This window comes from Vombatus ursinus, unplaced genomic scaffold (assembly GCF_900497805.2).
Source record: "Vombatus ursinus unplaced genomic scaffold, bare-nosed wombat genome assembly UNPS02007284.1, whole genome shotgun sequence".
Lineage (NCBI taxonomy): Eukaryota > Metazoa > Chordata > Mammalia > Diprotodontia > Vombatidae > Vombatus > Vombatus ursinus.
In genome coordinates, this window is record NW_020947062.1 from 11,743,720 (window position 1) to 11,761,182 (window position 17,463).

At 40.0% G+C, this 17,463-nt stretch overlaps 1 protein-coding gene across 5 annotated transcripts in view; it reads left to right on the forward strand.

The window, feature by feature from the left end:
• Positions 1-16,569: 16,569 nt before the first annotated feature.
• The window catches only part of MARK3 (microtubule affinity regulating kinase 3), a 124,607-nt gene continuing 123,713 nt past the window's right edge, over positions 16,570-17,463 (forward strand). For 3 of the 5 annotated variants that reach the window (XM_027849021.1, XM_027849023.1, XM_027849022.1), the window contains exon 1: positions 16,572-16,892. In XM_027849021.1, the coding sequence (XP_027704822.1) occupies positions 16,842-16,892 (51 nt within the window). In that variant the 5' untranslated portion in view covers positions 16,572-16,841. Of the gene's footprint in view, positions 16,893-17,463 lie in introns of all 5 variants that reach the window. The other 2 variants (XM_027849025.1, XM_027849024.1) reach the window with 2 other exon arrangements.

The window sequence follows — 17,463 nt, forward strand, 5'->3', positions numbered from 1 at the left end:
TGGTGTGAAACTATCCTTCAACAAACTCATTTCCTGCCTGAGGTTTGACTCATTTTTTAAAACAGCAAAGAAAAAAAACAATTAAGCTTCTAAGATCATAGCAGCTTACTTTAGTCATAGGAGGAAGCTTGAGTACCTACTGTCTCTCTTCAACAGCACCCTCAAGCTGAACAGTGACTGTGAGAGTAAAAGGTAACCCTTAATTTCAGATATTTGTGTCCAAAAACCCAAGAGTTACCGCAGAAAAACCATAGAATCTCAAAGTTAGAAGGGCCCTCAGAGGACATTTGGCTGAACTGAATCCCTTCTGAAACCTCCCTCGCAAGTACTCAGCCTCTGAAGGCCTCCAGGGAGACCCAAGTAGCCCTTTCGGGTGGTATCACATGTCGGAAAGTTGTTTTTTTCCCCCTGATGTCAAGTCTGTATAAATCTTTCTAACCTAAGTTAGAATTGTTAGAGACCCCTCACACACAGAGTCAGGCTGTGATCCTGATGCTATGAGTAGGTCTCTTGCTGCCTCTGGGCACACCCTCTTCCTGTTCAGAGACTACAAGCAGCATCGAAATTTGTCATTCAGATATAGAATCTGACTGAGTTTCTATCTCTGGGTCAAGAGAGCACCCAGAGAACACACTCTAAACTGCTTCTCTTCATACTCACACCAGGCTTTAGTTACAAACTGCAGATCTCCAAGTTCTCAAACACTCCCTCCCTCACTTCTTAGTTTTAACTTCACCTTTCACTTTCCTGTTTTCTCTCACTTGTCTTCAATCTCTCTCTCTCTCTCTCTCTCTCTCCCCCCTTTTCCCTCCTCCCTCTCTCCCTCTTTCTCTCTCTCTTACTAGAACACAATCTCCTTCTTGAAACTTCTACTTACCAAGAAGAAAGGGAAGGGAACAGTCATTTATTAAGTGCCTACTACATGACAGGTTGGGCACTGCGCTAATGTTTTACAAATATCTTATTTGATCCTCACAACAACCCTTCTAGGTAGGTGCTATTTTTATTTCCATTTTACAATTGAGGAAACTGAGGCAGAGGTTAAGTGACTTGTCCAGGGTCACACAGTGGCAACGCCTGATCTATTTATGAAGTATGAATGCCTTTGTCTGATGGAATTCAATGAAACTTGGCCACTGGATGAACAAACAAAATGGTCATGCCCCCGGGGTCTTTAAATAACTAAATTCTGGAGACCCAGTTGAAGAGTTTGAATCACTTGGATAAGTTGAAGAGAAAGCCAGCAGCTGGGGAAGAATCTAGTTCCTCACTTGGTTGGTGAAGGGGGCAGGGAGAGGATTTCTTTTTTTCCCTCCTTCCCATTGGCTGTAGCATTTAATGCTGGAACTACCCACCCAGAAAGAGACATCACTCTACTGGGGCACAGCTGAGGGAGACATATACATTCCAGGCAGATATGAATACTGAAAAGTAGTCATTTGATGCCAGAAACAGCTTTGAGGAGTGGGACCCATGGCAACAAAGATGAAAGCCACTATGAACTTGAGAGACAGTTAACTCTGACTCTTGAGATTTGAATTTTGTTATGACTCCACAAAGAGAGAAAAGTTTTTGAGGCTTTGCAACTGTCAGTCATACAGTTGAGTAGCCTTGGCCACATATGTTCTCTATATGTGTGCCTCAAAATAATTATGCTCCATTTGAGCTTATTCTTCCCATATATACTGTGTGTATTTGTGGGACAGTGTACCCTAGAATATGAGAGGAATGTTTTGTAGCTACTAATCTTACTCTGCCATCTTAATATTTCTGCTAAAAGCTAATTTTAGGAGACTGTTATTGGGAAAAACACTGGTGGGGGCTTACATACATAATGACTTTAATAATGAAAATAAAAAGAACACTAAAACAAAGTCAAATGCCAGGGAAGAGATGGGGATATCTACCTTCTTTCTTTTCTTGGAGGGCTAGGGGACTATGGGTATAGAATGTTGCCTATAGGCTACCCTAGAATATATTGTAGCAGTTGGCCTCTGCAATTCAATTCAAAAGTAAGAGTTCAACTTGAGTGAGCAACCCAGATGAGTGAGGTTATAAATGTAAAGAAATATTATTATACAGTTCACTATTATGAATGAGAAATTTAGAAAAACATGAGATTTTTATGAATTGAAATAGTAAAAAAGAATGAAAAGAACAATATACACAATAACTTTTACAATGTAAATTAAAAGATTGCTAAAAGGAAGCCAAACTCTGAGTAAATGAAAAACCAGTGAAGCTGCTACCTCACTGCAGAAAGAAGTAAGGGGACTGCTAGGACATAATAATGAGTCATTAAGTAAGTTTTTGTTTATTTGTTTGTTCAGTTGTTTGCCTTTGTTACAGGGATGAATCCAATCTAGATGAAGGCTTAAGAGTATTTTTCCCCCTTTCCAGAAATGTGATATAAAAACAAAAGGGATGAGTTAAATGTATTTTTTAAAAGTATGGTCCAGATCATTTGGACTGAGGTAGGGTAAAGCAGAGTCTGGAAATTCACATGTACAATGACTACCATAATGTAGATGAAAAGGACACCAAAATAAAGTTACATATTGTGTAACTGCTAACCACTACTCTTAGCCCTGGGGAAATGATAAGCATACACACTTCCCTTCTTTCCTCAGAGAGCAGAGGGACCATGGATGTGGAATGTTGGATATTCTCTCAGATGCATTTGCTATGTGATCTCTTTTTTTTTTGCTTAATTGTTTTTCTAAGATCTAACCCTTGGAAGGGATATACCATCAAAGGGGAAGGGGTCTGAAAGTGAACAACAGGGGAATATAAGGAAAGAGGACTGAAATTACCAAAAATCTCAGGAGGAAAAAAACTCAATTTAAAAAGCTTGAACATCAGCAGATAAATTAAAAGAATAGATATTAATAACAGAAAGGAAGATGGCCTCCAGGCCATAAAAATTAATCCAAACATGTCTAAATAAATATTGCAAGACAAAATGAGTCTACATCTGATGAGGCAGAGGTCCTGGTGAATTTTCTTGAGAGCATGGAATCACAACAGAATGTTCCCAAATGGTTCAAGAGAGAAATAAGAATAATGAAAGTAGAATTTGTAGCTTGTTCAGCAGAAATAAATAGCAGAATAGAAAAATTTGAAGCCAGGGTAGTAAGTCTCACCAAAGAAACAAAAGAGAGGACAATTGATTGGTAACACACAGAAATGGTAAATACACAGAAATGAAACACAATCTGGAAGAAGAGGAACAAAAAGCAATAAAATTAAAAGAAAGTATGCTATTTATACAAGCTAAACCTATTTTTAAGATATATATTTTATTTTCCCCTATTTGCATACAAAAACAATTTTATAACATTTGGGTTTTTTTTTTTAGTTTTGAGTTCCAAATTCTTCTCTCTTTGCCTCCCTCCCTCCTTTCCCCTTATCTCTGAGATGGTGAGCAATCAGATATAGGTTACACATGTGCAATCATGTAAAACATTTCCATATTAGTCATTTTATACAAGTAGACTCAAATAAAAGAAAAAGAATGAAAGAAAGTGAAAAATAGCACATTTCAGTCTGTATTCAAATGATATCCGTTCTTTCTCTGGAGGCAGATAGCATGCTTCATCATTAGTCTTTTGGGACTGTCTTGGATCATTGTATTACTGAGAATAGCTAAGTCATTCACCGTTCTTCATTGTACAATATTGCTGTTTTTGTGTACAACATTCTGTTTCTACTCACTTCACTTTGTATCAGTTCATGTAATTCTTTCCAGGTTTTTCTGAAATTATCCTGCTTGTAATTTTTTATAGCACAATAATATTTCATCACAATCATATGCCACAATTTGTTTAGCCATTCCTCAATTGATGGGCATCCTTTGATTTCCAATTCTTAGCCACCACAAAAAGAGCTGCTATAAATATTTTTGTACAAATAGGTCCTTTTGCCTTTTTTTTTTTTAGGATGTCTTTGAGATATAGACCTAGTAGTGGTATTACCAGATTGAAGGGTATGAACAGTTGTATAGCCCTTTGAGCATAGTTCCAAATTGCTCTCCAGAATGGTTGGATCAGTTCACAACTCCACCAATAGTGCATTAGTGTCCCAATTTTCCCACATCCCCTCCAACAGTTATCATTTCCTTTTTTTGTCATATTAGCCGATCTGATCAGTATGAGGTGGTCCTCAGAGTTAAAACGTATTGTTTTTGAAGTAAATTGTCCACAGATAACTTAAGCTTTATAGGTCACCCAGAAAAACACAAGTCAAAAAACCTAAACACTGCAAGAAATAATGCACAAAAACTTCCCAGAACTTTTAAACACAGAAAACAAAGTGTTAATCAAAATAATACACAGATTATTTCCAGAAGAAAAAAAAGAAATCCTTTGAAGCAACCCCAAGACACACAATGGTTAAATTTAATAATTCTAATTACAAACAACAAATTGTTTAAATGATCCTTCATATACAAAGATAAGGAATTTGAATAACACAAAACTATTACGCACCCACCATAAATCTCAGAAAGGAATGGAAAATTAAAAGGAATATTTAACAGAAGCTCCCTTTTCTCTCCCCAAGTAAAATACAAGCACCCTAAGGGCAGGAGGAAAGGATAGTAAACAGTGTCAAGTGTTGCAAAGAGGTGAGGAGGAATAAGAATTGAGAAAATGCCATTGAATTTAGTAATTAAGAAATGATTAGTAACAAATATAATATAAATAATTCTAGATAACTTAGAAGAAGAGCTCTGTAAGTTATCCAGTAGTAGTTGCCCTCTGAGAATCCAACCCACAAGGTGCCTGGGTATTTAAATTGAGGGAACAGCAGAGTGGTAGGGGATAAATGTAATCTATTATTATTGTACAGTAAGAAATTACAAATAAGAAATTTAGAAAAACATGAGATTTTTACAAACTTTTGCAGAATGAAAGAATGAAAAAAAAATTTACATGATGACTATGACCATGTAATGAAAAGATTACTAAAAGGAAGCCAAACTCTTGAGTAAATGAATGACCAGTGATTCTACTAGAGAATAGATGAGAGATATCCCTCTACTCAATCAAGAAATGGGTAAGGGGAGGGCTAGGACAGAATATTTTATACCAGACCTGCACAACTTGTAAACTTCTTCAGGCCTCGGATAGATTAGACTAGAAACAGACTGATGACGGTTGGTTGCTTCAAGTAATGTGACAAACAGGAGAGTGCACAGTGGCAAATCTACATTTTTCATGGGCTGCCTAAAATCCTTTGGCATACTGCAAGCAGCCTGAGGGCTGCATGTTGTGCAGGCCTGTTTTATACATTGTCTATCTATTACTTCTTTACTGAGAAGACAGAAATGTAATTTATTATCACGTGTCCAGAACCAAGATTGGTCAGACATTTAATCTGAATCGTATTGTCTTTTAATGGTGTTTTCATTTGCATTATTACCCCACAGACTTTCAAAGGAGGGTACCAAGTTTCACTGAATGTAAGCCTCCCCCAGCAAATCAAGAATATGTTCTTATTTTTCAATCATTTGTGGTATCACTTCCAACCTCATCACTCAACTGAAGCTGCCCCTTCTGCCTTTACAAATTATTTCTTAACTGCTAAACCCAATGGCCTTTTTTCAACTTTAATCCTTCTTTACCTCTTTACAGCATCTGATACTGTTGACCACTATTTACTCCTACCTTCAAAGATCCTACCTGTGAGAGAGAAAATGGAATTTCTGTTTAAAAAATTTCTGGCTCAGCTCAGGTGCCCTCCCTCTAAAGCCTTCTCTGCCCTGCCTCCCTTCTTTCCTCAGATTTTCCCAGAACACTTCTTTCAGTTCCTCTTTTTACACTATATTGTATCATACCTTGTCCAGTTATTTTATTTGTTGTATCTCTTGTAGTATTCTGTAAGCTCTTTGAGTACAAGAATTGTCACTTTTCACTTCTGTATTTCTAGCTCTTATCACAATGCATTGCACATAGTAGGTGCTTAATAAATAGGTATAAAATTGAATTAAGTAGTCTGGAGCCTGAAGAACCTCTGAGATTCATTCTAGGTCCAATCCAAGCCCTGCCACTTTCTAGGTATGTGACCTAGGAAAAGTCATTTTCCCTCTCTCATCCTCAGTTTCCTTATCTGTTAAGGGAGTTGAACTAGATGATCTCTAATAGCAATAAAAATTTTTGCTTTTTGGTGAATCTGTGAATTTTGCGACTCCCACTTTGAATCTACTTTGTCATTACTCCAGGAAACCAACTGTCCCGGCAGAGACGAGAATTGTGCTTTAAAAGAAGCTTATTTGGAGCAATTTTGGATTGTGTGCTTAGATTCCATTAAGAATATGGCTTCATCAGGGACTTGGCCAAGTTGGATTCTCCTGGTAAAAGAAGAAAAATGGTTTGATATTTTCCCACTAGAAATATGTCATCTTTGCCTCTTTATCTATCTAATGTGTCTCTAGATGTTTAAATGTAAGGCTATTATGTAATCTTCAGTAAATGCAACAAAAGTTCTAAAGGCTGTTTTAATTCGGGTCTTTGGGAAGGAAAACCAATCCACAAGCGTTTATTAAGTGCCTGTTATACGTGAAGTACTCGGGATTAAAAAGCAAAAAAGAAATAGCCCAAGTCCTTCAGGATTTTAAATTCAAAGCTCTTCACAATCTAGTAGCCTCCTACCTTTCCAACTTCTTGAACCTTACTCATCCCCATTGACATCCTTGCTGTTGATTTCATGAATTTTCACTGGCTGTCCCCCATGTCTGGAATGCTTTCCCACCTCATCTCTGCCTCCTGGCTTCCTTCAAGCCCCAGCAAAAATTTCACCTACAGGAAACATTTTCCTATTTCCCCTTAATGTTAGTGCCTTTCCTCTGTTGATTATCTCCAATATATGCTGTATATTGTATTTGTACATAGTTGTTTGCAAGTTGTCTCCTTTATTAAACTGTGAGCTCTTTGAGAGCAAGACCTGATTTTGGCCTTTCCTTGTAACCCCAGTGCTTGGAACAGTGTCTGGCACATAGTAGACACTTAATAAATGTTGATTTGACTTGACTTATGGGGCAGAACACATGTTCACAGAAGCAACTTGTGTTGAGGTGTCACTGTCAACTTCCTAAGCTGTGTCAATTTTAATTACATTACTTAATGTCTTGATATGGTGGGGGAAATAGCTTTCAGAAAATACTACAGTCCATTAGCTTCTCTATTATAAGCTGAAGGTTTGGATTGAACAAAACTCAGGTTTTGGTGCAGAATGTACCCATTCATATACATTTACTGTGTCAGGTTTTACTTAACTCTTTTTCTTTTGTAACACCCTCTCTGGGCTATTCTCACAAATTGCTCTTGTGGACAAGGATTGATTATGTCCCCAAAATATGGTTGATGCCTCAGGTTCTAAGTGAAACCCCATAAGTGTTTTCTCCTAACACTATATTTCTATATCAGGCCTGCACAACATAAGGCCTCTTTCAGCCCACCGAAGGATTTTGGGCAGCCCGCAAAAAATGTAGAGGATGTAAAAGAAAGTAAAGATGTAATGAGTGCTTTGTCCATGCCCTGCTTAACCTGCCTTCCACTAGTCACTACTGTGCCCGTCATGTAACTTGGTGGGTGAGTTGCCATTGCACACTGTCTTCTGTTTGTCACATGACCTGCAGCAACCAACCGTTATCAGTCTTTCTCTAGTCTGAGAGGAGCAAGAGTCAGATCTTTTTGCTGTGTTTTCAGTCATTACTGGCATTGAACAGGGACAAAGTGAGTGCAGCCACATGCCGACACAGCTGATGCCCGCTATGTGATGAGCAGCAACAATTTGGGGGCTTCGTCCCCCCCCTCACTACATGGCTGCCCTCCAAGTTACATGCGTGTCTGGCACTCCCTCCAAGGTCAGATACTCAGTTCAGTATTTCTTTGTATGTGAGCAGTTACTGTGAAAATTTTTTGGTTCTAACATTAAAGTTTTTGGGGTGACTCTGTAAAATGGGTGATAAAAAAAATGGAAGGTCAAATAAGAACATAGGGTGTTTAATCCAGAGTGGACAAATAGATACTTGATTGCTTACATGAGAGACAAAATATTGTGCCTTGTTTGCTATGAAGTAGTAGCTGTTCCAAAGGAATACAATCTCCGTCGTCGTTTCAAATCAAAACATCCTGACTTAAGCAAATTGGACACCAATGAAAAACAAATTAGAGAGTCCAAATTGTCAAAAAATCTCAGTGGGGAACAATGGTTTTTCAAGAAAGTAAACTTAGAAAAAGAGGCGGCTACTAAGGTTAGTTTTCAGATTTCTAAGGAAATCTATTTCGAATATGATTCTGGAGGAAGATAAACTGATTGGGGACAAGAAAAGTAATACGTCCTATTAACTAAATGTAAACAGTAAGAAAACCTGAAAAAATGTATTAAAACTTGTACTGCTTAGCAAAGTAATTTTTGAACATTAATGTGATTTCATGATAAAAATCATAAGTGTAATTAATTGATATAAATTGAAATTTCATTTTTCTAAAAACATGATTTATTTGCAAAATAGTTTAATCATTAATTATACCATTACTTGGAAAATGAGCTGCTAAAAACCTATCTGTGGCCAGAAGAAGTTTAGCCTACTTTCATTTTGGCCCCTACCTCCTGCCAAGTTGTGCAGGTCTGCTCTATATACTATATCTGTGCTTGCCATTAACAGTGAGCCAGTAGATGTAATTAGTTCTTATCAAAGGTATTTACTCAAGTGATATAACAAGAATGATAGTTATAACCCCCCCCCAAAAAAAGGCCTAGGGTGCACTTTCCCACAAATATGATATGGTGGGTATCCAACAAGAAAGTGGGCTCAAATTTAGAGTACAATGGGAGTGAGACACAAGTGCAACATACATGGGTGTCAAAGGCAACTCCCAACTCTTGGTACCATGGGGTCTGAAAATCCTTTTTCTCTTTGTAGAGTTCTCACTCTGGGTTCCTACATCTGCTTCTCTCAGTTGTTTAACCCTCAATTGCCAAGGGTCAAGTTACTTCCTCCCTCTAGTGACTGTCTCTCTGAATCCATGTTTGTCTGGAATGTGTATCTTTATTCTCCACTGGATGAAAATTCTTCTATAGATGCAATAGCCCCACTTCAAAGCTACATGGCAAATATGGGGAGTAGAGGGAGAAGAAATAAGTCCCCTTCTATTCATCCTGCAGGGATCTCATTCCATTACTGCTCTGAGTTTTGTTTGCCTTGATATCTTCAGGGTTTAGCTTTTGCTATTTAAAACTTTCACAGGCATAGCTAACCTATTTGCTTGACCAATCACACTATTTCTTTCCAGACAGAACTAGAGAAGTTTTCGTATCTCACAAAGGGAGCTACATTATGTTACTACATCACCATAAAAAGAAAAGTCAACAATTAATCATACATAACACCAGGACACTGACTTGGGAACATTAAGGGCCTCTGGTAACCTACCCTGTTTCCCTGGGGTGGGTTTACCCAGCATTTCCCCAAGTTCTAGGGTCCATTCTGACTTTGATGTTGAAGGGGCTTGTGGGAAGAGAAAGGAAGGAGCTGCTGACCAATGCCATCAGGAACAACAATTAAGAGCTATTGGAGCTGGAGGTGGGGTGAAGGTTACCAATGGCAAGTAGGTTAAGGATTCATGAGTTAGGGAGGATGGAGATGATCTGTTCTTGATCTATAGACTGAGTGAAATCTTTACTGCTAATTAAGCAGGACATAGAATGGAAAAAAACAAAACCAATGATACCCTATTCTCTTTCCTTTCTCTCTCCAAGGGGAAGTCAAGTGTTCTATTGTATTGTCTACTCACTTTCACTCCCTGTTTCCATCCATTCCTGCTTGACTGTGTGAAAGGCAATTTGGGCTCTGAATGTTTCAGTCATTTCCTATATGTTTATAGCCACTTCTAAGTCTTTAAACTGTAAGAAAATTGTTGGTCAACAAAAACCAAAACTGTTTAATGTATTCTACTCAATGTATAGTCATAGGGATTGGTGTGCAGGGAGGGTATTCGTCTTTCAAAAAGAAGAAACATTTTGTTTAGTTGAACTGAACTGGGGGCTAGAGGGGTGTGGTGTGTGTGTGTGTGTGTGTGTGTGTGTGTGTGTGTGTGTGTGTAGAAGGGGCATTATATTTTCATAAGAACTAGAGAATCTGAAGCCAAATATAACACAATTCTCCTCGATTCATTTCCTTTATGTATAGAAACATCCTTGGGGAGGGGGAAAAGTTACATCTTCTTAGCTGAAAGTGATCTGGTGACTGACTGGCTCTCACAAACATTTTTAACGAATTCTAATGTCCGAGGGAGAGGAGGTGATCAAGAATGCCATGCAAGCTCAGCAAACTGGCAGTGAAGGTATCAAAAACATTGGTGTGGTTACTGAAGTGATGCTACTAGAACCTAAATTCACTCACAAGCTCATTTTAAAAATATAAATAAAACATCCATATTTTCTGTCACTTCCTAATTGGCATTTTAATGTGTTATCTATTAACTTTTCTGTACTATAAATAATAACATAGAATTTAGAACTGGAAGAGTACTTGAAGATCACTTAGTCTGATCATTTCTTTTTTACAGATGAAGAAACTGAGGTTCAGAGATGTTAAGTGACATGTTGAGAGTCACTCAGCAGTATCAGAGCCAGGATGGAACTCAGGTTCTCTCACTCCAAATACAATGCTCTTTCCATTATACCAATTAGTCTTAATAGGTCAGTCTTTGTAGAATCACAGAAGATTGGAGCTGGACTGTACCTTAGGGATCATCTAGTCCAACCTTTTCACTCTACAGATGAGGAAACTGAGTGTCAGAGAGGAAATAATTTGCTAACAATCACATAGGAAGTAAGTGAGTCAGCATGAAGTGGAAAGAATGATGGACCGTCCATCATTATGGATCAAGGGTTCTTCCTAGAATCCTATTTCTGGACACTTTGTATGTATATTAACCCCCCAGTTACCTCAAATTCTCTCTGGTATGTGCATGTTCATCTGATTCTCATTTTCCTACCTATAAAGTGAAGGGATTAGACCAAATTACTTCTAAAATATCTTATCTTTTTCTTTTTAAAATTTATTTTTATTCAATTTAATAAATGCCAAATAAAATGAAAATTACCTTTAACAATGTAGAACAGGAGAGGGCTGTTTATGAAACAGCAATTTTCTATTATATAAAGCTTGCTTTTCTTCTTAAATATGTAATCAATTCAACAGATTACTTTTAGAGCTGTCCTGTTTATCTGTTATTCCTTTCTTTCTTTCTTCTCTTCACTCCTAATTTGAGGGCAGAAAGAGGAAGATACCTTCTCCCTCCAACCTTCCCACCATTGCAAAAAAAGAAAAAAGAAAAAGAAAAGAAAAGAAAAACAAAACCCTTTTAAGAAATAAGCATAGTTTAAACAAAACAAACCTCCACATTGGCTTTGTCCAAAAATGTATTTCTCATTCTGCACCTTGAGTCTATCATCCTTCTACTAGAAGGTAGGTAGCATGCCATTGGTCCTCTGGAATCCTTGTTGGTCATCACATTGATTAAAAATCTCAAGTCTTAAGGGCAGCTAAATGTTGCAGTGAATACAGCACTAGCCCTGGAGTCAGGAGGACCTCAGTTCAAATCTAGCCTCAGACATATGATACTTACTAGCTGTTGTGACCCTGGGCAAGTCACTTAACCCCAATTGCCTCACCAAAAAATAAACAAATAAATAAAATGTAGCTAAATTAAAAAAAAAACTCAAGTCTTTTAAAGTTATTTATTTATTTATTTTGGCTAGGCAATAGGGTTAAGTGACTTGCCCAGGGTCACACAGCTAGTAATTTCAAAGTTATTTATACTTACAATGGTGTTATTGCATAGATTGTTTTCCTTGTTCTTTTCACTGTATTTTAGATCAGTTCATACAAATCTTTCCAGTTTTTTCTGAACTGTCCCTTTTATTATTATAGCACATATACCATAATTTCAGCCATTCCTCAATGGATGGGTACTCCTTTACTTTCCAATCCTTCAACACTATAAAAAGAGCTGAATATATATATATATGTATAATGTATACACACATGTGTATATGAAATCAATTCTTTTTATACCTATATACATATATTTATGTATGTTTTTACACAATCACACATACATATATATGTGTACACACACACACACATATATGAAACATATGAGTCCTTTTCCTATTTCTTTGCTCTCTTTGGGGTCCTTCTTGGTCAATGGGTATTCATAGCTTAGTGATTTTTGATGAATAGTTCCAAACTGCTTTCTAGAATGGTTGGACCTTTTCTGTTCCTTTTTCTAGTATTCCTTTATAATAATTCTTTTCCAGGGCAGCTATGTGGCACAGTGACCATGTGACCCTGGGCAAGTCACTTAACCCCAATTGCCTCCAAAAAACATAACTCCTTTCTTGAACCTTATGCTTTTTAGGATTACTCCTTTTTCCAAATTATTTTGTACTTATTTATCTCTGTAAATGTTGTATCTCCTCAGTAGAATATGAGCATCTTGAGTAGAGAGACTTTTTTTTAATAATTTATTTTTTGCCTTGTCTTTAGACAACTAGCACATGGAGCAATGTCTTGTACATCATAGATGCTTAATAGGTGCATGTTGAATGAATGGCTATCCTAACATTAGGAAAAAAAAACCCTTATCTTCTGGTTTTTTTTTCCTTTAGATGAGAAGCTCACTAAGGATAGAAAATATACCTTCTATATTTTAATATAAGTCCCAGGGCTCAATATTTGATCACACATTAGGGTTTTGTTTTAGTTTATCCAAATCCAACCTAGCCTTCTGCACTGCAGATAAACACACCTTTTACTTTACTGGGAAGGCTGAGGAAATTTGATATCAACTTTCTCAATTCCCACCTTCTTCTTCTGAAGTGCTGAATATCCACATCCTTACTTCTCTATTCTCATAGGAAAAGGCAATCCCACCCTTTTGTTAAGGCTGCCCAATTCCTCCAGGCCATCAATCATCCCTCTTCCAGAGTCTGGTGCCACTCTATCTTTCCAGTCATTACTCCCCTTCACATATTCTGCATTCCAGCAAAACTGGACGACTCACCATCTGTTCTTGTCCTGTCCTCTCTGGGCTCTAAGCCTTTGCTTACAAAATCCTCATGCCTGGAATGGGATCCCTTTGCTTATTTCCATCTGTTGAACTCCTTCATTTCATTTAATGCCCTACTTGGATGCCACCTTCATGAAACTTGGCCACTCCTCCCCTCCCCCCACCTTAAAATCCTCTCCCTCCAACCCAGTTTTTTGGTAGCAATTTTACTGGATTGCTCCTTTGTTCTCATTACATTCTGTGATCCAAGTGTCATAGTAACTTGTGTACATGTAGTATTCTCTTTCTGGAATTGTAAGCTTTTTGAAGGCAGGCTCTGAGTCATTTAAAAGCTTTGATCCCCAGTACTTAGCACAGGAACTTGTGCTTTAAAATGTTTGTTGAATTGAATTGAATTGAATTCAAGGCCAAATTCAAGAGACCTACTTTCTCTGAAGCTTTCCCTGACCCCTCTTTTTCAACTCCTATAGTTCTCTGTCCCAGATAAGAAGCTACTTAATTATGTCTTTGTATTGTTCTCCAGGTGCTTCATGTGGTTCGATCTTGCTTCCCAAATGCTTCATAAACCCCTGGAAGGTAGGGTCTAAAGTCTTCAATTCAGTGCAATGCAACAAACATTTATCAAATGACTGTTATACTGGGATGACATGCCACTGGAGGAGACACAAAGTTTAACTAAATCCCATGCATGCACTTACGGAATTTACAGTTTAGTAAAGGGATTACACAAAAACAGATAATCATAATTCATGATATTTCATGATAAGAGCATCTGAGGCGTTAAGTAAAATTCTGCTTGAAATCTGAGAAGCAAATTTTTTTTTTACTAGAAGATTAGGTGTCATTTGAATTGAGCCTTAAAGGATGGGTAGGAATATGATTATCTTATAGTTAGGAGATCTGAGTTCAAATATCACCTCATACACTTACTGTGTGAGTATGCCCTCTAAGCCTCAGTTTCTTTAACTGCAAAATGAGGATAATATTGCATCAATATTGAAGCACTGTATGTGTCTGCTATTGTTGTATTTATCATCAGTAGGTAAAGGGGTAAAGGGACAATATTGCAGTTATAGAGAACATCTTGAGCAAAAGCATGCAGGCAGGAAAGTACATGATACGCTGGGGGACAGAGAGGAATTCCATCTGACCGGAATACACAATACCTGGGACTTTTGCCTTTCTCTAGAGGCAGCATGGTGTAGTGGAAAGAATATTCCACTTGGAGTGCTGAACTTGGTTTCAGACCAGATTCAGGCCTGAATCCTGGCTCTGCCACTTTACATGACCTTGAGCAAGTCTCTGGGCTCTCATTTACATCATCTGTCAAATGAGGGAGCTGGATTGAATGGCCTGTGAGGGCCTTTCCCCTCTAGATCTCTGACCCTTGTACAGCTCCTAGGACAGAAAAATTCTGTCCACCATAAACTGTTCACATTTGGCTGGTTTTTCATTGCTGACAGGATGCATAAGCAGAAGAAATGAGTACTTCTGTATCAATATCAAGCATTTTGTATTTTCAGCCTAAAGTTCATGATGTACTTGTTACTTTTCTAGACAATACAATGGCATTTCTCCCTTCATACCTAAGTCTCCTGTTCACTCCAGTTAATCTCTCAGGATAGTGGGCTCTTAAGATCATAACCTGTCAGAGCTGGAATGGACCTTAGAGATCTGTGTGCACTCTCAGAGAAAGCCTTTCCTGTTTCCCTTAGGTGCTAGTGCTCTTTCAAATTATTTGATGTATCTCCCTAGTAGAATGTAAGCTCCTTGAGGGTAGGTACTGTTTTTTCATTTTGCTTTCACATCTGTATCATCTTGTAAAATGATTTGCACATAGTAGGCATTTAATAAATGCTTGCTCAATTGTTTAATTAGATGGTGGAGAGTAGTGTGAGATGAAGCTGGAAATAAATAGAGGCTAGTGCCAGGTTGCAATGGGCCTTCAACACCAGACATAAAAGTTTGATCTAATTCAGGTTCAATTACTTACACTCTATGGGACCTTGGGCAAATCACTTCCTCCCTGCGCTTCAGGTTCCCAATCTGTTGAATGAAGGGATGGGACTAGGTCCTCTTGAAATCCCTGTCCACCTCTAAATTCTCCACTCCCATCTTTGAGTTTATAAATGGTATTTGGCAGGCAACAGGAAGTCATCAAACATTTTTAAGCAGGGGACAGGACACGACCAATGATATTTTTATCTTCTGCTTGAAAGGATGGTCTCTTCTATAGTCTCCCAGACTGCAGAACTCGGCTCAGTAATGACTAGCTGAAAGCTGAAATATGATGAGGAGCAGGAAGGGAAGACATGCTCAAAAAACCAAGCAGATGCGACTTAACACCCACACAATGGACTTCCAAAGATTCTTTAAAGGAAGACATGGGAGTTAAACTCTTCCAGGGAAAGAGGATAGGGGTTGAGATAACTGGATTTAGAGTCAGAGGACCTGGGTTCTTCTTCCAGCTTAGCTACTTATTAACTTATTAATTATATGACCTTGGGCAGGTCAGTTCCCTTCTCTGGGCCTCAGTTTCCCCTTCTGTAAAAATAGGGGTTTGGACTCAAGTGTCTCTCCTTGGTCTCCAAGGTCTCTTCAGACTCTTAAACCCTACGACTCTAAGAGTCTTCTCCCACCAATGGCCCCACCTTTTCCCCTTGTTACCTTCTTCTCCTCCCCACCCCTCCCTCTTTGCCCCCCCCTTTCCTTTTTCCTTCCTTCCCTCCCGGACAGGAATCCAGTCGCCCTTAGCAACAACAGCCAAGGCTTGCCTCCTCCTGCCTCGGCTATTGGCCGAGTCTCCTCCGGAGAGGCGGGGCGAAGAGGGTGTTGTCACTTCCGTTCCCGTCTGGGGTCGGCGAGGGGAGCCGGAGGCAGCAGAGGAAGCTGGGTGGCGGCCATCTTGGATCTCCGAGGAGAGGCAGCAGCGAGCTGCGGAGATCTGAGCGGCGGAGGCAGGCAGGCAGGCGGGCGGGGCTGGGGCGGCAAGAGACGGTAAAGGGAGACCGCAGTTCCCCGCCCGAGGCCCCTTCCATGGTCGGCACCTGTGACCCTCCGCAGCCTACCCTCCATTCCTCTTCCAGGGCGGCTGGTGCCGGGGTGTGGAGGCCCCGGCGCTGAAACCTCAGGGGAGGAAGAGGAGCAGCAGCGGCCGGAGGAGTGCGGGGCTCGCGGGGGCCCGGGAGAGCCCGGCGGGCGGTCCCCGCAGCCTCCTCTGCCCTGGCCGGCCTGGCCCTGCCTTGTCCTGTCCGCCGCCGCCTCTGCTCGTGCTGCTCCTCCCTGACTGCCCAGCCCGGGAGCCGGGACGGACCTTAGAGACCCCCCAGCCCAGCCCCGCCGCGCCCTCCGCTGCCCTGCCCTGGGCACCGCTCTCCTCCCGGGACTTTCCCACGCCTGAAGCCTCCCCGCCCCTCCAGCTGCACCGGGGCGGGGAGGGGGAGGGGGGAGGTCGGTGTCCGGTCCCAGACTTGGGGGGTGGGGCAGCGAAAGCAGCATGAAACCCGGAACCTGCCCGGGGAACCGTTCGGCCAAGCCTGGGATCTAGACCACTCTGCGGGGGGAGGGAGAAGGAAGCCACCCTCCCCCATGGTGCCCCTTCTGAACCACTACTGAGACTGTCCTGTGGCCTCGGACCGGCCTGCCTTGATTCCCTCTTGTTGTCGTTCCTTGTTTTCCGGGCGTCCTGTTTGTTTCTTTTGTTTTTTTTCTTTTGTTTTTCCTCTCCATTGTGGGGAAAAAAATTAAAAGTGAATTAAAATGTCCACTAGGACCCCTTTGCCAACGGTCATTGAGCGAGACGCTGAAAACGTAAGTAGCCACGGTACGGATTCTCCTATGCAGCAGTTCGTTGGTAGCATTTATTTTATTCTGGGAGATGTTTCAAACAGTGTCATTGCTTGAGCAAGCTTCTTTCCAGAAGCTAAAAAACAGCCGGGTAAATTTTGACCCCAAATCTGAAAATAGCCAGTCTTTTAGTATTCACACAACATTCAACAAACACTAGGCGCCTGTTATGTGCAGCAGCGCTCTTAACTCGCTAGCTGAGAGACCATGGCCAGTCTACTTGAAAGAGCACTAGATTGGAGAGGACCTGGGCGAAATCCCTACTTGTAACCTTTGTGACCTTGTCTCTTAACCTCCAAGAGACTCAGTTTCCTTTTTGGTAAATTGGGTGTAGTACTGGCCGTAGCTCCCACACAGGGTTGTTAGGAGAAAATCTCTGTGTAAACCATAAAAGGCCATATACTATATAAATGAACTATCAGGATTTTGCTTGGTGGGGCAGATCCTAAATTGTGCTGTAGTCCGCGTTCTTTCGGAGCTTATGGGGAGGTAAGAGCTACCGTATCCTATCCAAACTTTGAAAATGCACACAATG